The 19,946-nt window shown below is 55.5% G+C and overlaps 1 protein-coding gene across 1 annotated transcript; it reads left to right on the top strand.

Moving 5' to 3' along the window:
* Nucleotides 1-3,008: 3,008 nt before the first annotated feature.
* On the top strand, nucleotides 3,009-11,256 carry MATN1 (matrilin 1). Its single transcript, XM_047791540.1, has 7 exons — nucleotides 3,009-3,297; nucleotides 5,225-5,571; nucleotides 6,974-7,196; nucleotides 8,186-8,311; nucleotides 8,771-9,187; nucleotides 10,032-10,184; nucleotides 11,003-11,256. Exons 1-7 carry the CDS (start codon nucleotides 3,204-3,206, stop codon nucleotides 11,209-11,211), a joined length of 1,569 nt encoding a protein of 522 aa, XP_047647496.1. The 5' UTR covers nucleotides 3,009-3,203; the 3' UTR covers nucleotides 11,212-11,256.
* Nucleotides 11,257-19,946: the final 8,690 nt, after the last annotated feature.

The following is a 19,946-nucleotide window of genomic DNA, read 5'->3' as shown; positions in this document are numbered from 1 at the left end:
TGTATATACTCAACTTCCAGGGCTCCCCACCAAGCCCTCGCTCCCGCGATGGAATGTTAAAGTGGCCCCTTTTGGGGGGAGCCCATCTCTGTTCCTGAAAAGCTAACCTGTAGCGTATTTCTGTGGCTCCACTCATGAGCAGAGTGACACAGAAAAGGCGCCTGTGTTCCTCCGAGGAGCCCATAGAACTGCCATTCAGAGATGGAGCTGAAAGAGCTGTTTCACGGGTCCAGCGGCTGCCCCGGCCAAGAGGGCTTTGTACCCTGAGTCCGGACACAGCCCTGTCCATCGGGAAGAGGGGCGGTGGGCGAGGGGACTCCGGCTCACGTTCTGCTTGTCCACCTTCTGCGGGGGTGGGGTGCCTCTCTCTCCATCACCATCGGGGTCCCCATCTCCCCAGCCCCACCTCTGTTGGTTAACACGGAAACGGACCCCGTTTGTCATGAGTTCCTTCTTAAGTCACTTCTTCATTTGCTCACCAGGTACCCTGTCCAGGCACCATGCCAGGTGGGCAGGGGGTATCCACTGGTGACTGAGACAGGCAGGACCCCTGCTCAGAGGGACCTGACACCCTCTGGGGTGGGGGTGAGGGTGGGGGCAGGTAACGCATTCATAACACGATTTGGGGAAGTGGTAAGAGCCACAGTGACAATGCCTTGCGGCATCATGAGAAAATAATTAGACTTACAAGTTGTAGGGAGAAAAGAAATCTGCTCAATGGGTTTTTGGAATTGGGGAGAGTGGTGGATTGTGAATAAGTGCAACAAAAATGAGAAAAGCCAGAGGGGAAGTTCCCGTTGTGGCTCAGCAGAAACAAATCTGACTAGGAACCATGAGGACTCAGGTTCAATCTCTGTCCTTGCTCAGTGAGTTAAGGATCTGGCGTGGCAGTGAGCTGTGGCTGTGGTGTAGGTCAGCATCTTCAGCTCTGATTCGACCCTAGCCTGGGAATCTAAAAAGACAAAAAAAAAAAAAGCCAGAGGAAAATGTTTTTCATGTCCATGTTCCCTAAGGTGGGGCAAAGGGGGAGGAGACCTGAGTTCCAAGCTTGGCTCCGCCCCTAAACTGGCTGGGTGGCTTTAGGCAAGTCATGAACCTCTCTGATCCTCAGTTTCCTCATCTGACAAATGGGCTAATATGGCGGGATCTGTCGACCTCACAGGACTGTTGAGGGAAGAAAGGAGACAGAGTGGTAGAGTGAGTGGGTGTCACGTGTGGAAGGGACTGTGATGGCCATTATTGTGATGAAGACTTGTGACAATGTTGGCTGGATCAGCTGTGCCCAGCAATCACTTTTTTAAAAAATAAAAGTCTACATTTCCTTTTATTGGGGTATAGCTTATGTCAAGTGACACACACAGGTCTTAAGTATCAGTGGATTTACCCCCAGAAAGAGGATAAACTTTCAGCCTGCATCTCCACCTCCATCGTCTCATTGCTTCCACACGTGGTCCCAGGGAGGCAGGCAAGCCAAGAGCTACCATTGCCTTGTCACCTTGCACGACGACAAGCTGAGGCTCAGAGAGGCCAAGTCATCAGCTCTAGGTCACATAGTAGGAAGTGAATTTGCAGGTGGGTCCCTCCCTTGACCAAGACCACACTCGTTCTACTCTATGCCACCCACCACTGGACCAAGATGCAAGGGTGGAAACCATTCCTGGTTAATATTTCTTTACTTACAAACCTTTATTTTGGCCTCCTCTGGGCAGCTCCTGGGCTGGGCCCAGATGCAGAGAAGAATCAATCAGAAGCTTATCCCGGGAGTTCCCTTTGTGGCTCAGTGGTTAATGAACCTGACTGAAAACCATGAGGATGCTCAGTGGGTTAAGGATCCAGCGTTGCCGTGATCTGTGGTGTAGGTAATAGATGCAGCTCGGATCTGGACGTTACTGTGGCTGTGGTCTAGGCCAGCAACTGCAGCTCTGATTTGACCCCTAGCCTGGGAACATCCATATGCCATGGATGCGGCCCTAAAATAGCCAAAAACAAAAAGAAGAAGAAGCTTATCCCCTTGTGAGTGGGACAGACAATGCACAGAAGCAGCAGCGTGGAGGGTCCTAACCCAGGGGAGTTTGGGGGGAGATGGGCATGGGGAAGTCCCCTCCATAAGCTTCCCCTGTGCCAGCAGGGGGGGTGAGAGCACCGGCCTGAGCCCTTTCCTGGCATTGACACTTCTTAACCCTGTGACTTTATTTTTGGCCACTCCTGTGGCATGCGGAAGTTCCTGGGCCAGGGATCAAACCCAAGCCACAGCAGTGACAACGCCAGATCCTTACCTGCAGAGCCACCAGGGAATTCCAATCAGCTCTGTGACTTGAGACAAGTTACTTTGAAACTCTGCTATTCCATCCCTCATCTGGGAAATGGGGGTAATAATACTGGTTGCCCGACAGGGTTGTCAAGAAAATTAAATGAAACCGATCCCAGCAGTCTGCTCCTCCGATCAGCCCTGCCAGGTAGGCGTCGCTAGCAGCCCCATTTTCCAGTTGAGGAATCTGCAGCACAGAGAGGTGAAGCCACCTGCCCGCAGTCACACAGGTAGTATGAAGCAAACCCAGATCATCTGGCTCCTAGGTCTGTGCTCTCAACACCCTTCCCTGCTGCCCTGCACATACTGAGGGCTCCTGTATCTCCATATGCCTTGAAAGATGCTTAGGCAGAGAGTGAGCGGGAGGAAAGGGCATTCCGGGCAGAGTCCTGTGTGTACAAAGACTCAAGGACTTTGAGGATCCAGGCGCGACTGGAGAGCAGGGTGTACGCGGAGCGGCAGCAGACAGCCGGGCTGGACCTGGGGAGGTATGTTCAATGAGGAAACGGGTTGGAAGTGTACGTGGGAGATGGGGGCAGGTGTGGGATGAGGGAGTGGGGCAGGGCTGGGGCGCCAGGCTGTTGCTCTCAGCTTTGCCTGGGCTTGGAGTGGCAGCTTTGGGCCGGTGCAGCCTCCCAGCCCTGGAGGAGCCACCCTCCGCCCACCTGAGATTTCCTGGATTCCAGCAGTAGCTTCTGCAGGCAAAGGAGCCCTTGTGGTCAGAGGGGCCCCCAGAGCCCAGGCCAGGCGGCTCCCGCACACACACCTCCATTCAGCCCGGCCCCGCCCCCTGAGGGGGCCTCCGGGCTGGGAGGCTGGGCGGGCAGCGAGCTTGATAAGACCTGGGCCCCGCTGGCCCCGCAACTGTGCCGCTGCTGCCCACGCCGCCAGAACCATGAGGGTGACCTGTGGCCCCAGCCCTGTGCTCTGTGGCTTGCTGCTGCTGCTCCAGGCCCCCCACACACTTGGTCTTGCCCCCCTGTCCAGAGGTGAGGGGGTTCATGGGAGATGGGGGGACCCTGGGCACTAGGACAGACAGAGGCTAAGTGGGGTCCAGGATGGGGAGAGGGGCAGGGTGGCTGGGGTGGCCTGTTGGCTGGCCCAAGAGCAGACAGAGAGGGTGACATGTCCAAGGGCCGGGTGGCCCTGTCAGTTCTGTCCAGGGAGGGGGCATGAATGGGTCTCTCGGGGCCTCTCTCTGGGCTTCCCAGCTCCCAGGCTGCCCACAGGGACCCCGCACACTGCAGGGACCTCTGTCTTTTGGGTCACTGAGGGCAGAAGCTTTCCAGACAGCCCGCACCAGGCGCAGGGCTGAGCTCTCTGATGACTGCAGATCTGGGGTGGGGGGTGGGGGGGGCGGCAGGATAACAGTCCCCCTTTCTCCAGCCCTTCCAGCATATTCTGGATGGGGCTCCCTCTCAGCTGTACCACCCCCAGAGCTTCGGCCTTGGGTGCTGAATCCTGGAATGCCTAATTCCTCCTGTCCAGATGGGGAAATTTTAAAAGCTGCCGTGTAAGAGGGGAGATGCTGTGTAAGATACACAGAGGGAAAAATCTCAGAGCCTCACGAGTCTCTGCTCTGTGTGTGGCCAATTTCCTCCCCCTCTCTGGGCCTCAGTGTACCCATCTGTCGCCTCAGTTAGTGGGAAGCAGGAAGCCAGCTGCAAAGCGATTTCTGAGGTCCCTTGAGAAACCTGGATGCTTAGGACACCGTGGCTGGGGGGCTGGGGGGGTCCAGGACACCTGGCCTTTCTCGATTCTTCCTACATCACTGCATGTGAGCTGTTCAGACTCAGCGTGGGACAGAGAGGGTGGCCTTTTGTCCTGAGTCCTGCCCAACTACAGGTCCAGGCTTGTGACAACATCAAGCATGAAGCCTATTCTCCCCTCCAGATAGATGAGAAAAGGGATGCTTCAAAGGTGCAGTGAGCTGCCCAGGGCCACAGAGTAGCTGAGCCGGGACTTGGACCCCTGTCTGTGCACTCCAGCTCCGTGCACTGCCTAGTGGGTGGTGCTGCTGCCCAGGCTGCCTGCAGAGACATTGCTCCTTGCGGGTGTGTCTTGGTCAGGCTGCCAAGGTGGCCACTAAGAACTCCCACCTTTTTTTCTCTTCTTGGACACCAGCTGGCAGGCTCTGCTGGGTTAAGGCAATGGAGTCCACTCTGCTGATTGGCTTTGATGCTCAGATGAAAGAGGCCATATTAATGAGCGCTGTGCAGGCCTTTGAAGGCCACCTGTTGTGAGCACTGTGTGGGGCCACCTTCCGTGCCCTCCTGCCCACCCGGGGAAAGAGCTGCTCCTTGTTCATGGTGGCCACCTGGGCTGCAACCTGAGCTATGGAGGCTACTTTGTGCTTTGTGCTCCTCAACACCCTGTGTACCCAGCCCTGTGCTGGCACCCGTATATTATTGCTTGTCTCCAAAGATCCTGTGAGGAGTTCCTGGTGTGGCACAGCAGAAATGAATCTGACTAGGAACCATGAGGTTGTGGGTTCAATCCCTGGCCTTGCTCAGTGGGTTAAGGATCCAGCATTGCTGTGAGCTGTGGCGTAGGCTGGCAGTTGTAGCTCTGATTGGACCCCTAGCCTGGGAACCTCCATGTGCCATGGGTGCGGCCCTTAAAATAGCAAAACAAAAACAAAAACAAAGCCTGTGAGGAAGGGACCACCTGCTTATTGTCCAGACAGGAAACTGAGGCTCAGAGAGAAGTAGATGCCATTCAACCCCTGTCTTTCCCACGGGCTGAGTTGGGGGCCTCTGGCAAGTCGCTGGCTCCAGTGTCCTAGGACCCAGCCAGCCTGGCTCCCCCTGGGCTGCTCTGCCCGAGGCCTTGGGTCCAGAACTAAGCAGCTTCTGGTGCTCAGCTCCTTTGCCAGAGTGTCTCTGGTCCAGCCTCCTGGTGTCTGCCCCCTCCCAGGGCCCCTCTGCCGGACCCGGCCCACGGACCTGGTGTTCGTGGTGGACAGCTCACGTAGCGTGCGGCCCGTGGAGTTTGAGAAGGTGAAGGTGTTCCTGTCCCAGGTCATCGAGTCACTGGATGTGGGGCCCAATGCCACACGCGTGGGCCTGGTCAACTACGCCAGCTCCGTGAAGCAGGAGTTCCCGCTGCGGGCACACAGCTCCAAGGCTGCGCTACTGCAGGCGGTGCGCCGCATCCAGCCGCTGTCCACGGGCACCATGACGGGTCTGGCCATCCACTTCGCCATCACGAAGGCCTTAAGCGATGCCGAGGGTGGTCGCCCCAGGTCCCCCGACATCAGTAAGGTAAGGACTCAAGGGACTGTGGCAGCATGTGGCTGTGAGTAGTCACAGCTAGGTTTTCAGTGACGGGCGCCTGGGCCTCTGGCAGGGAAGACATTTGGCAAGATTGCTCCCCAGGGGGCCTGAGCTAATGATACTAAAAATAATGCTGGCCCGGGAGTTCCTGTTGTGGTTCAGTGGTAATGAACCTGACTAAGATTCATGAGGATGCGGGTTTGATCGCTGGCCTTGCTCAGTGGGTTAAGGATCCTGCGCTGCCGTGAGCTGTGGTGTAGGTCGCAGACACAGCTCAGATTTCATGTGGCTGTGGCTGTGGTGTAGGCTGGCAGCTGTAGCGCCTATTCAATCCCTAGCCTGGGAAGCTCCATATGCTGCAGGTGTGGCCCTAAAAAGCCACAAAAAAAAAAAAAAATTAATTCGTACCGTCCCTTCCCACCTCTTCCCACGAACCACTTCACATGGGCCTCACCACAACCCCTGTCTCCAGATGAAGGAATGGCTCAGAAAGGTGAGCTGTGACTTAAGGAGTGGCATTTCTGATCCAGGCCTGTCAGGTTACCAGAACAGGGGGTCGGGCACCAGGCCAGGGGTGGGGAACCAGGAATGAGAAAGCAGACTCGGTCAGAAGGAGAACAGCAGCCAAGGGGGCTGGATGCCAAGTCCTAGGCTCCAGCAGAGCTGTGAGGACCCCACTTCAGGGAGCGTTCCGGCAGGGGGTCCGAGGGCCGGGCTCAGAGACAGGGTCTCCTCCTGCTGCCCTTTCCAGGGTACAGCACACAGGAGCATTATGGGAGGGGAAGCGTTTTCCTTTTAGGAAAGGGGAAGTAGTATCTTGGGGAACAGGGGGGGAAAAGGCGGCATCTTCTTTCATTCCTTAAGCATGAATATCAGAGTGGGTTTCTCTCTAGGGGCGCACAAGGGAAGATGGGCAGACAGGAGGAATCGCTATTTGTTAGCCTCTGCCTCCCTCTGGTGGCCAAAGCGTAGAACTGCACGGTGTTGGGCGCACAGGTTTGGCCTTGCAGTCGGAGGCCGCAGTCGGAGGCCCCAGTCTGACCAGGGGTAGAGACAGCCCTCGTCGCCAGGCAGTCACAGAGTTGCCTGCCAGATGGAGGAGACACCCAGAGGCCCAAGTCAAATAGGAGGACACCTCAGCCACTTCTCTCAGTCAGGGGAAACCCGTCTCCTCTTCCACTATCCAGGTTTTTTCCTTGGTCCAAAAACCTGGCGGTGAGTCAGGTCCACCTGCCACCGGCTAGCCCTGTGACCCAGACTAGTCCCTCCGCCCCTCTGGGCCAATCTCCTCTTCTGCCAACCGTCCTGGGGAGGACTGGAGGGCCAAACGGCCTGCCCAGCGCTGGCAGGGAGGCCAGAACCTCACAGGCACCCTGCGTGTGTGTCTCAGGTGGTCATCGTGGTGACGGACGGGAGACCCCAGGACAGCGTGCGGGACGTGTCTGCGCGGGCCCGGGCCAGCGGCATTGAGCTGTTCGCCATCGGCGTGGGCCGCGTGGACAAGGCCACGCTGCAGCAGATCGCTAGCGAGCCGCAGGAGGAGCACGTCGACTACGTGGAGAGCTACAGCGTCATCGAGAAGCTGTCCAAGAAGTTCCAGGAGGCCTTCTGCTGTGCGTGGGGCGGGAATGGACGAGGCTGGGGGTGGCGGTGGGGAAGGAGGGCCTGGGGGGAGCGGGTACAGGTGTGTGGGCGGAGCCAGGATCTGTCGCAGGGCGGAGACGGGGAGCGTGGGGGCGGGGCCTGGGCGGGGTGGGGCCTGGGCGGGGCGGGGGGGCTGAGATGGAGCAGACATCGGGGGCGGAGCCAGGGCTGGGGGCAGGGCCTAAGTGTGTCGGAGGCGAGGCTGGAACCAGTGCCTGGGGCGGGGAGGGGCCAGGTCACATCTGGGGGCTGTCCCCAGCCCGGGGTTGAGGGACCTGGGAGAGGCGACCCCTAGAGCCCTTTATGTGGTAGATTCCTTGCAGGGATTAAAGAGGGGCCTAAAAAAGCCTGTGCTACTTGGTTGCGGGTGGGGGGTGGGTTGGGGTGCTAGAGTCTTCTGCGACGTGGGGGAGAATCCGAGGAGCCTGGGCCTTGGGCAGGAGAAAGTTCAGGAGTTTTTTGCAGACGAGAGGTGGGGCTTTGGGGGGGGGGGTCTTTGGAGGGGATGGGTTGGAAGACACAGGATCTCCGGTGGTGGTGGGGAGGCAAGGCAAGGACGTTCTCCCGTTTGTGAAATGGGTCTCAGAAGAGCATAAACCTCATAGTGAGAATTCAAGGAAATCATGCGCGGGTCCAACGCTCCATACGTGATATTTAACAAGTATTTGTCGAGCGTCTTTCATGTGCTGTGCTCATTGCTGCATGCGTTGTTTTGGACACTTGGAATCCAGCAGGGAATAAAAGGTCTGAAAGTTCCCCACCCGTGTGGCCGATACCTTTTTAGAAGGAAGTTTTAGTGTATTATCAGCAATATTGCCTTGGTGATTCTGGTTCTGGGCTGAGGGTCTGGGACCTAGTTGGGGGCCTCAGTTTCCCTGGAGCATGTGAGGGTCCACCCTGGTTGTGATGTCCAAAGCCCCGTGACCGTGAGATGCTGAGTCTCCTCTTATCCCCACAGTGGTGTCAGATCTGTGTGCCACGGGGGACCACGACTGTGAGCAGGTGTGCCTCAGCTCCCCGGGCTCCTACACCTGCGCCTGCCGTGAGGGGTTCACCCTGAACAGTGATGGCAAGACCTGCAATGGTCAGTGGGCTGGATGCAGGCAAGCCCGGGGAGGGGTACGAGGGAGGGGGTGTGGCCTTGAATCCCCAGGAAGCCCACCTGAGCCTCCCTGCCCTTTGCCTCTGGACACATCTGCAAAAGCAGTGGATGCCTTCTAGCATTTGGTGGCAGCAGAACGTTCTCTTCTCACTGCTATTCTTTCTGTCCCAGTGGGGGGTAGGTTTAGTATGGGGGAAGGAGTCGCATAGTCTTGAGTTCAAATCTTGATGCCCTTGCTTCTGAGCTGTGTGGTTGAACAGTTTTGAGAACGTTGGGTTCCAATGCTGTAAAATGGGGCCAGGAACTTCGGCTTCCCAGAAGGGATTCTGAGGACCAAAAGGAATGACCCTCTGTACACTTCTTGGGTGGGAACCCAGCCAGGGGTTGGGAGGAAGGACTATATCCTTAAGAGTCGTCTCCCCACCTTCCTACCCTTCCCAGTCTGCAGTGGTGGCGGTGGCAGTTTGGCTACTGACCTGGTCTTCCTCATTGATGGATCCAAGAGTGTGCGGCCAGAGAACTTTGAGCTGGTGAAGAAGTTCATCAACCAGATTGTGGACACGTTGGATGTGTCGGACAAGCTGGCCCAGGTGGGGCTGGTGCAGTACTCAAGCTCGGTGCGCCAGGAGTTCCCGCTGGGCCGCTTCCACACCAAGAAGGACATCAAGGCCGCCGTGCGGAACATGTCCTACATGGAGAAGGGGACCATGACCGGGGCTGCCCTCAAGTACCTCATCGATAATTCCTTCACTGTGTCCAGTGGGGCTAGGCCTGGTGCCCAGAAGGTGGGCGTTGTCTTCACTGATGGCCGGAGCCAGGACTACATTAATGATGCTGCCAAGAAAGCCAAGGACCTTGGTAGGTGCCGCCTGGACCCCGAACACCACTCATGGTCAGGGGTACATACCGAACAGCTTGGCTATAGTTTAGCTTAGTGTTTGTTCTTTTTTTTTTCTCTTTTTAGGGCAGCTTCCTGCGGCACATAGAGGTTCCCAGGCTAGGGGTCAAATTAGAGCTGTAGCCACAGCTATATCGATGTCAGATCCGGGCTGTGTCTGAGACCTACACTACAGCTCACAGCCATACCAGGTCCTTGACCCTCTGAGTGAGGCCAGGGATCGAACCTGTGTCCTCATGGATGCTAGTCAGATTCATTTCCACTGAGCCATGACGGGAACTCCTTAGTGCCTGCTCTGATTAGTGCCCTAACCCAAGTTCAGTGTGAATGAGGAGGGATTGGTTTGTCCAGCTCTTTCTTATACTGATGAGGAAACTGAGGCCCCAGAAAAGTAAGTGACTGGTTTTGACGGTCCTTTGATAGGTGGGGCTTGGAACTTTTCCAATTGAATGTTTCTAAGAACCCACCAACTGTGGGTAGGCAACTTTAGGACAAGCCTGAGTCTTGGTTTTCATCACCTATTAAATGAGAATAATAATAACCACCAGATGAATGGTAATGAGGGTTACATGAGATTACAGAGTTCCCATTACTAGGAGACAATACATGTCTGACATGCAGGAGAGCCTCAGCACATGTTCATTTCCTCAATGTCTTCGTCCCAGGCATTGTGCTTGCAATTCCAGCATCTGACACCAGGGGGTGCCTGATATTGATGACCTGGGCCATCCCTCTACCCCAGGCTCAGCCCGGTTGCCTGTTCCCATCCATGGCCACCATTACTCATCTTGTTCCTCTTGGCAGGCTTTAAGATGTTTGCTGTGGGTGTGGGCAACGCCGTGGAGGATGAGCTGAGGGAAATCGCCTCGGAGCCCGTGGCAGAGCACTATTTTTACACGGCTGACTACAAGACCATCAACCAGATTGGCAAGAAGTTGCAGAAGAAAATCTGTGTGGGTGAGTGAGGTTAGAAAGGGTGTTGCTGGCAGGGGCAGGTAGAGCTCCGGGTGGGGTGTATGTGTGTGTGTGAGTCCTCCTGGACTGGATGTGGGTGGGGGAGATGGGAGCTGAGGTGGCTCCCCAAGTTGGCAGGATCTGGAGGAGGCTGGCCAGTCTGACTTTTACAACCAGCAAACATTCATTGAATGCTCTTACACAAGTGCCACTGTTTGCAGCACTCTCCAAACAGGACGTCATTTAATCCTAGTTGGTAGGAATTCTGTTATCCCCATCTTACAGATGGGACAACCCAGGCTAAAGGGGTGAAACAACTTAGTAACTGGAGGAGGCAGGATTTGAACCCTGCTACCTCCCCTGGTTCCTAATGGGAAAGAGGATGGATTCCAGAGCCGGATACATGTCTGGGTTTGTGCGTTTGCTTTGACGCTCACTAGCTGTGGGCTATGGGCCAGTCGTTTCGCTTCTCGAGTTCTTGGTTTGTACAATGGGATTAATGATTTCAACCTTAAACAATTGAGGTGGGGAGTCACTAAGGAGACACAGAGGCCCCCTGACAACAGTCTCCTGCGCGTAGTAGGTGACCAGCATGAGGACGCTCTTGTTGGAGTTTTTATCAGGGCTTCGAGAGACTGGGAAGACATGGCTCCTTCTGCAGCTCCCGCGAGCTCTGTCTCAAGAACGCCACATGTCTCTCTGCCTTCTCACATCCCCTAAGCCTCCCACCTTCCCCCAAGACAGCCCAGTCCTGGCCCAGCCTCCCCAGCAGGTAACCACTCACCATGCACTTTCTCTTTTCCACCTTCCGCCCATCCCAGAGGAAGACCCGTGCGCCTGCGAGTCCATCGTGAAATTTCAGAGTAAAGTGGAGGGTCTGTTGCAGGCCCTGACCAGGAAGCATATCCTTTCCCAGAGGCCTCTGTGGGGCAGGGGGCAGGGTGAAGGGGGCCCTGCAGGGAGAGGCGAGCGCTGTGTCCCCTCGTGTGGTGGGATCGGGGCAGGTTCCCCCTTGCCTGCCTCCTGCTGAGGATGGCTGGATGCTGGCCGGATAGGCTGGACCAGCTTTGGTACTGACTCCAAAGCAGAGGCTCCTAGAGGGTAAATAGCAACTGAGGCAGAAGCCAAGACCTAGACACCACACACACACACACACACACACACACACACACACACACACGCACACACGATGCCACAGACTCCCATTTCCCAGGCTCTCGTGACCTGACTACCACCAGTCTCCACTCAGGTGGGGCTGGACCCGCGCAGCTCCCCTGGCTCAGGTGGGACTAGGTGCAGACCCAGGAGCCTAAACCCACAGCTGGCAGGGCTGGGCTTTCCGGACTCACCGTAATAGCCTGCTTGTTTCTGGAAAGCACAATTTCAAGGGTTGTGGATGTCTAAGTGTTGACACTGGGGAGGACACACACTATGGGGGGTGGTGGTGAGAGAAGGTCCTGGAAGGGGGGTCCCAAGTGCAGGTGGCTCCCCCATCACTGCCCTGCTCTGGTCACCCTGCATCTTTTCTTAACTCCCAGTCCACTGGAAGCTGTGAGTAAGCGCCTGGCCATCCTGGAGAACAGAATCGTCTAAGGCCACCTGTCCCCCATGGCCTCTCCATCTCCTTGTCCCAAGGGCAGCTCACAGAGTCCTGTGTGTGTCCCCTAGAGCCTGGGTTTAGTCTAGTTTTGCCATTTCAGTGAGGGAGGCTTGGGAGGGGCGGGGCCCTGGGATGCCAGGGGGCCCCCCTCCCTCTCCCACTGCTGCTCTGCGAGCCTGGGGGGAGTGTGTTTGAGTGTGCATGTTTGGGAGCGCGTGTGTGTGACTGAGGGCGGTGTGTGTCTGGGAGCATGAGTGAGAACACAGGGGTGAGTGTGGGAGGAACTGCGTTTGCTTTTTTTTTTAATCAAAAGCTTAATATATTCCTATTTTTTTAGTTCACCCTTTCCTGATGGCAAGTGCTGTGGACCTCTTTTCTGATTTCTCTATTCCCTCTTGAAAAACCAGTAAATGTGATTTAACTTAAGCACTGAATGGGGCCAGAGGCAGCGTGGTTATTTGGGGATCAGGAGGATGGCGGGTGATGGGGACGATTTCAGGGTGGCAACAGGGATGACAGCCACTGCTCCCAACCTGGTTCGTGTTTGTCCTGCCTTTTCACTTACAAATTCATTGATGAGGTCTCATTTCATCCTCCCAGCAGCCTTACCCAGAACAGGCTTGACTCACCCCCATTTCATAGATGGGAAAGTCTGAGGGAAGAGATGATTTGTTTGGCAGTGGGTCAGTTGGAGAGATAGGGCTTACATCCAGGACTATGAGACATCAAAAGAAAAAGGCATCGGAGAATAAGGGCGATGATGCCAGATGGGACCATTCATCCATCATTCATTCATTCATGTAGACAACACACAGAGCCCGTGTCCTGTGTCAGGCAGTGGAGAGAAGATGGCCTATGAGACAGACACAGTCCCATCTCTTAAGGGACTTCAGTTGAGTAGGGTGCCCTGTCACCTTCACCCCAGCTGAAGGAAAAGAGGGTTTCAGAGTTCACTTGTGGCCTAGAGGTTAAGAATACAGCATTGTCACCGCTGTGGCATGTGTTCAATCCCTGGTCTGGGAACTTCCCTATGCTGAGGGTGCGGCCAAAAACTGGGGGGCGGGGATTAGGTTGTACCAGGAGCCCTGGGGATGAGTGTGTGCGTGCGTGCATGTGTGAGGTTGGTGAAGAGCAGGGTCCCAGCTCCAGTATCCCAGCCAGGTAAGTAGGGTCCCCACATCCACATTCCCAGAATAGAGATCCTGATTGGCCCAACGTGGGTCATGTGCCCCTCCCCACTGTCCAATCAGCTGAGTCCAGGAGGTGGGGTTTCCCTGCATCCACGCAGAGCTGCCACACAGGCCCCTGTTTGGGGTGGAGGGGGGTGGGAATAATCTCAGAAGACCGGAAGTGCGGGCTGAGCAATTGCCACGGGAACTGTGACAAGGAGCCTCTTCAGGCAACAGTAAAACCCCTCATCCAGGGCCCCCCATAGAGAAAGAGCTGGGTGAGAGCTATGCATGGTGGTGGCTGGTCCCCGACTCCAGTGGTTGTGTGACTTCGAAGTTGTTGTGAGGTTGTGTTGGGTGTGGCTGGTGGCGTTGGTGGTGTTCCACCTTACCTCTTGGAACTACCCCTAAGGAAGATCTTTCAGAATGGTTTGATCTCCTTTTTTTTTTTTTTTTTTTTTTTTTGCCACACGCAGAGCATACAGAAGTTCTAGGGCCAGGGACTGCACCTGCATCACAGTAGCGATCCAAGCCACAGCCACCAGATCCTAAACCCCCTGAGCCACCGGGGAGCGCCAGGTCTGAGCTTCTTGTAAAAGCCTTTTACATGCTCCCAAGTGTGAATCTAAATTTTCCACTAAAAATGCTCCATTAAACAAGAATGGCTCCAGAAAATCGCCCTAGCTCCCCCTGTGGGAGGTGAGGGATTGAGACTCCGGAGGGGCCTGGGACAGGGTCGGGGGTTACTTGGGGGGTCCAGGACTTTCCTATGCTGTCCCTGAGGCAAGGGCTGTGGCTGTCTGTGTTGAGGGGTGGGGCTGAGGCTGCTGACCCACAAGCAAGCAACCAAGAGGTCTGGGAGAGGGATGGGCAGCTCAAATTCAAGGGATGGGGAGATAAACTTCACCTCTCATCTATGGGGGCAGAGCGATAAGGAATTTGGGGCCATTCTTAATCTATCATGTGGGGTCATTCACTGGTCTCCCGGCTTGGGCCTGGCTCCACTCCCTGACTGACCACACATGAGACACCCAGGAAAGCTCAGCAAACTTAAACTCAGTCGATTTCTGTTTCAGGCAATGCAAAAGCCCCAACTTAGCTGTCCTCTCACCTCCATGTCCTCCTACCTACGTGGTGGCCTTGGTGTCGGCTTTCAGTTCTGGAAAGTGACCAGGCCATCCTGGCTTCTAGCTCCTTCCTTAGCTGCCAGGTAACGTGGCAGGGCCTTTCACCTGAGTCCCACAGGCTACTTTGGTGGAAAAGAACTATTGGCCCCACCCCATGGGGGTGGCAGGGTGTGAATGAGGAACGGGTGAGAAGCGCCCAAAACGGTGCCCACCCACACTTTGCATCCAGAGTGGAGCTGGCGTCACTGGTGCCATCTGGAGGGTGGTTTCCTGATCTCAGGGACACACCCACACCTGTCAGTTCCTCAACACCTCCCTTGTTCCCATCTGGTTCTGGTGTCCCTTGAGAGGCTGCGGCCACCTGGGGCATCTGTTACCTGCTGGGAGGCCACCCTAGATATGTGCACACAGCTCCCTGCAAGCCTCCTGCTCCTCGACAGGGAGGAGCCCCCTGTGTTATGTGAACAGGTGTCCACCCCCGGCCCCACCAGGAGGCTGGGATGGGGACAGCCTTCCCTCTGCTTTGTGTGGTACCAGCCTGAGTGCCAGGCTTGGGAGGCGAGGCTGGGACAGCAACCAGCTCATTACTCAGCCTGCGGCAAATGTTTGCAGTGCACCAAGGCCAGGCCCGCTCCTGGGCACTAAGGATAGCGGGGAGCTCAAAATGTACAGAAGTCCTTGTTTCCATGGCCTGACCCCCCAGCCTCACTTAATTCTTTCTGTGAGAACCTGGTGGATCTTAGCTCTTCATCTGTTAAATGGAGAGATGATCCAGGAATAAGGAGAAATCCCCAAAGAAGCCAAAGACTTTTTTGGGGGCTGCACCTGTGGCATATGGAAGCTCCCAGGCTAGGGGTTGAATCGGAGCTACAGCTGCCAGCCTATGCCAAAGCCAGGGCAATGCCAGATCCTTCACCCACTGAGCGAAGCCAGGGATCGAACCCGTGTCCTCATGGGTATTGGTCGGATTCCTTACAAGTGAGCCACAACGGGAACACCATCAATGCTACTTTAATGAGATCAAAGAAACAAAGATGGTGCCAGAGATGAAGCATTGGGCCTAGAGTTTCTGGGAAATGTCTCACAGGGAGGTGATGGGAGAGGGGTGAGCAGCCCTGTCTTTGGAGTCATACTGCCCTGGCCTGAGTACCCCAGGGCCCCTTGCCTTGGGCAAACTCCTTCCCCCTCTGAACTGGGCTTCCTCAGCAGTAAATATTGCAAGGGCACCCTTCTGGCTGTGGTCAAGTGAGGGCGCCCAGACAGACAGAGGGTTTGGCATGGGTGTGGCCAGCCCTGCAGGGCTCCTTTGAGGAGGCAGCAGAGGATTTGCAGGGAACAAGAGGGCTGGGCCTGCAGGGGAAAGCCCTGCAGAGGCAATCTGGAAATAGGACATTGAGGGTGTGTGGGGAGGGAGGGGGATCAGGAAAGGGACACGTGGCTAGAGGTGGGAGGGGAGGAACCGTGAGTCAGGCTGCAGGCTCCAGGGACAGTTTGAGTCTTATCCCTCCCTCCCTCCCTATTTTCTTTCCTTCCTTCCACATTGATGAAGCATCGCCAAAGACCAAAGCACACGCTAGGTGCCAGCAACACAATGGAAAATGCCTGCTGGTCTCTAGTCTCCCAGTGATCAGTCTGGTGGGACAGACAGACATCAGACAGAAGGTTGCACTGAGAGCCCCACTGGGATACAGGGCAGAGGAATTAGGGTATCAACGAATATAATCGGTAAATGATCTCTAATAGGAATGGAAAAGCATTTTGTTTGAGCCAAACTCAGGACTATACCCAGGAGACAGCCTCTCAGGTAAGTCTGAGGAACTGCTCTGAGAAGCAGGGTTTCCAGCATAGGTTTGTGTTTTTCCAGAATAAAGACCCTTCAACAGGTTGGGATACATTCCTTCAAGTCCTCCCCCCCCCCCAAAAAAAAAAACCAACCCACCAGATGAGCATGTACCTAGTAAGTCAGTGTGACCTTGGCACCTGGAGAGGAGTCTTTCCCTCGAAGGAAAGAGGACCAGGACCAGGACGCCAGGAAGGGAGGCATTTACTCTTCACTTTTAAAATGCGCACTCTTTACTTCTGGTTAATGCCCCTTTTCTTTAATAATTAGAGCAGATCTGCAGTGTATGTTTGATAAACCACAAGTAGATTGTTCGAGTTAGCACGAAATTCAACTTAATTCACATATAAGCCAGAACAACTTGCCCAGATGTCAATATGCGAAAGTGGCTTTGATCAAGGGCTGGCTGCAGGGGTTGCAGTGGGGTCTAGTCAAGCCATGCAGGGGTGGGGCGGTATCTGGAAAGAGGTGGACCTAAGCATGGATCCAAAAGTGGTTTAAGAGTTAGGGGGTCGAAGGCGGGGTGGAGAAGAGCGTGTCAAGTGGAGGGAGCAGCATGTGCAAGGGTCCTGAGGCAGGAAGGCACATGGGTGCAGCTCTGCGTGGTGGGGGAGCAGCCAGCAGCAGGGAGGAAGCCCAAGACTAGACTGGGCAGGGGCTCCCTTTGGGGTGTGGTGTGAAGTGATGGAAAGGATTTAAGTAAGGAGAGGATGGGGCCAGATTCTCCAGTTACCAGTGGACCTCACATTTCTTCCACATACCCTCAGATGGATGTGATGTGGGCTGTGAAGAGGCCTCAGCTGGGATGGGCAGGGACCATATCATACACACCAGGGACGGGGCGTGACTTTGAGGCTGGCCCTGCTGGGTCAGGTGCAGGCAGCTGAACCGTGTGTCTGGATGAGGCAGTGAGACCTGGGTCAGCTCAGATCCTTACTTACAGGGAGAGCTGAGAAACTCCTCCCGAGGGTGGCACTGAGGGCCCTGATGGATCCTGCCAGTGACCCCAAGAGGTAGCCTTAACTGCCATGCATGTCTCAGGTGATGGGATTGTTGGGAGTCACTGGGGGATCCGATTCCTCAGTTTACGCAATGCTAAGGGCTTTCTCAAGAATAGCCTGTACTTAGCTCTGCTGCCTGTGATAAAGGAAGTCAAGCTCTGGGCACACAGTGGGTGCTCAGCAGACCCCAGTGGCCCCTCTCTTCCCCTGTCATTCCCCCAGGCTGTCAGCAGGCTCCCAGTTTGGCAGACGGTGGACCTGGGTCCTGGAGGAGCCCAAAGTTGGACCTCAGAGGACAGAGGGGCAGGGCTGGATGATCAGGAGGGGCATTGTGGGGACCCGGCAGGGATTAAGGACCTGGCCGAGCAGGCTGGGGTCCGAGCAGGGGCCGCGCCCTCCCCCTCCCCCCCCTCGCCGCCCCGAGAATAATCAGAGCCCAGAGCCGGGGAAGGGCCCTTGGAGCAAAGGCTGGGGGAGGCCACAGCTCAGAGGCTGGAACTCGTGGGCCCGAGGCTGTGGTCGGGCCTCCTGCCCAGTCAGGCCTGGCACAGGCCCCAGTCCAGGCTAAGCTGCGGTGGGTTGGGGATCTCAACCTCCGGGGCTGGGCCTCAGGATTTTCCACGAAAGCAATAAATGGAGAAGGGTGTGTGCTCAGGACGCAGCCATCCTGCAGGGGGAGGGCTGCTTCCTGGCCCAACATTCCTGCCTGAGGAATTCCATGGCAGGGGGAGAGTAAGATGCAGTGGTGGGAGAAGCATCGAGATCAATCGCCCAAAGTCTGGACCTCAGGCCCTGGTTGCAAGTGACAGAAACTCCACATCAATCAGCTTAAGCCCAAGAAGGGAGCCGACGGGATCTGGAGCCCAAAGGTGCTGGGGCAGGGGCCTGGGCTCGGCCTCTCTCTCCGCTCTTGACTCTAGTCTCCACCACGACGGCCTCAGGCCCAGGCAGGCCCGCTCCCCCAGAAGGCCCCACGGCTCCATGCAGATACCCTGCCACCTCCAAGTGTATGGACATTCGCATAATTCAGTCCCCTTGGCTCTGATTGGGTCCTGCACTCACCCTTGATTGATCTTTGTAGCCAAGGGATGCAAAGCTGCGACTGGCTAGGAATCAGCCCTGTGGGATTCCCTAGCTGTGATTCTTCAAGGAGGCCCCTTTAGATGCAGGGGCCTGGGAGCAGCGCCGGCAGAACCAATGCAAGTTCCGAATGTGTGGGTGGGGGCAGGGATGGAGAGGAAGCCCCGCAGGAACAACTCCGGTGGATCCCAGCTTTCTTCCCTGAAGCAGGGGGCGGGGGGGGGGGGCAGTTCTTAAAGGACCATGTCCTCAGGCTCTGGGGAAGGCGGGGGAGCTGGCATCCTGGGATCTTTCAAATCCACACTCTGCTGCTGGCTCATCTTGCTTCTCTCCACAGCTACTCAGGTCCCCAAGCCGTCCACCCTCTCCATGTAATTCCCACATCTCTCCCTGCTTTCAGCTTGATTAACAGAAGGTTATGAACAAGTCCCCGAAAGAAGGAAAACCAGCATCTCCCCAGGGCAGCTGCAGTCTTTTGGCAGACGGCGAATTAGTTTGTAACACACACACACACACACACACACACACACACGTGTATGTATATCTATATATTTTGATTTTTGTGTAGATTAAACGGGACTAAACTAATTAGGATCCCCCCCCTTCCTTCCTCTGGTCTTGGATGACAATGGGAGTCTCTAGGCCCCACAGTGAATTGCTTACTAGGTTTCAGTAAGGGGTTTGTCTTTGTAATTACAGTTCATTAACGGATTTACAAGGGAGGGAAGATGGCAAAGTCCGCTCAGGGGATTGTTTTGCATTTTTCTCCTCTTTTAATTACACGATTTGCTCCTGAACCAGTGCGCTGTGAAAAACGGCAGGGGCATGGGGAAGTCCCAGCACCCCGTTGGCTCAAGACGTGAAGCCAGTTCAAACAGGAGGAGTCTCCGGCTACCTGAGTGTGGGACCCCTGCCCTTTAGAGCCGCTGCTGGTGGGGGCCAGCGGGGAGGGGAGGAGGGGCTCACCACCATTGGATCTGTTGACCTGGGGAGGGGACAGCGCTGCTCTCAGGGGCATGGCAATCTTCGCATATTTGGGGTCCGAATCAGATTTAGGGCACCTATTGAGTTACTTTTTCTTTAGGGTCAGACTCAGGGCACATGGAGGTTTCCAGGCTAGGGGTCTAATAGGAGCTGCACCTGCAGGCCTACGCCACAGCCACAGCAATGCCAAATCTCAGCTGCGTCTATGACCTACACCACAGCTCATATCAATGCCGGATCCTGAACCCACAAGCGAGGCCAGGAATCAAACCCACATTCTCATGAATACTACCTGGGTTCATTACTGCTGAGCCACAATGGGAACTCCTTGAGTTACCTTTTTTGAATCATCCACTAGGTGCTTGGTAATACACACTCTCTCTCTCTCTCTTTTTTTTTGGTCGTTTTTCCTTTTCTAGGGCCACTCCTGCGGCACATGGAGATTCCCAGGCTAGGGGTCGAATCAGAGTTGTAGCCACTGGCCTACACCAGAGCCACAGCAACGTGGGATCCGAGCCATGTCTGCGACTCACGCCATGGTTCATGGCAACACCGGATCCGTAACCCACATGCAATTCCACATGCAATTTCTAATTCAAACTTCTTTCTTCTTCTTCTTCTTTTCACAGCTGCACCTGCAGCATATGGAAGTTCCCGGGCTAGGGGTCAAATTGGAACTGCAGCTGCCGGCTTACGCCACAGCCACAGCAATGCTGGATCTGAGCTGCATCTGTGGGCTCTGCCGCGGCTTCAGCAATGCTGGATCCTTAACCCACTGAATGAGGCCAGGGATTGAACCCACATCCCCACGGACAGTATGTTAACACATTCAGCCACATGGGAACGCCTCAAATTCAAACTTCTTAGTGATCTTTTAAATACATTGTTTTCACAAACAGGAAAACAGAGTATCACCCAGCCGATAAGCAGCATGGTTGGGATTTGAGCCTTTGAATCTCTGGCT

Source organism: Phacochoerus africanus, chromosome 8, assembly GCF_016906955.1.
Source record: "Phacochoerus africanus isolate WHEZ1 chromosome 8, ROS_Pafr_v1, whole genome shotgun sequence".
Lineage (NCBI taxonomy): Eukaryota > Metazoa > Chordata > Mammalia > Artiodactyla > Suidae > Phacochoerus > Phacochoerus africanus.
The sequence above is the reverse complement of the archived record's forward strand: the minus strand, read 5'-3'. Positions and strand labels throughout refer to the sequence as shown.

Bases quoted from the DNA above. Each gene is read 5' to 3' on its own strand.
- MATN1 (XM_047791540.1), top strand. From the start codon at position 3,204: ATGAGGGTGACCTGTGGCCCCAGCCCTGTGCTCTGTGGCTTGCTGCTG. The intron at 5,572-6,973 runs GTAAGGACTCAA...TGTGTGTCTCAG, and splicing joins GGTCCCCCGACATCAGTAAG to GTGGTCATCGTGGTGACGGA. The intron at 7,197-8,185 runs GTGCGTGGGGCG...TTATCCCCACAG, and splicing joins GTTCCAGGAGGCCTTCTGCT to TGGTGTCAGATCTGTGTGCC.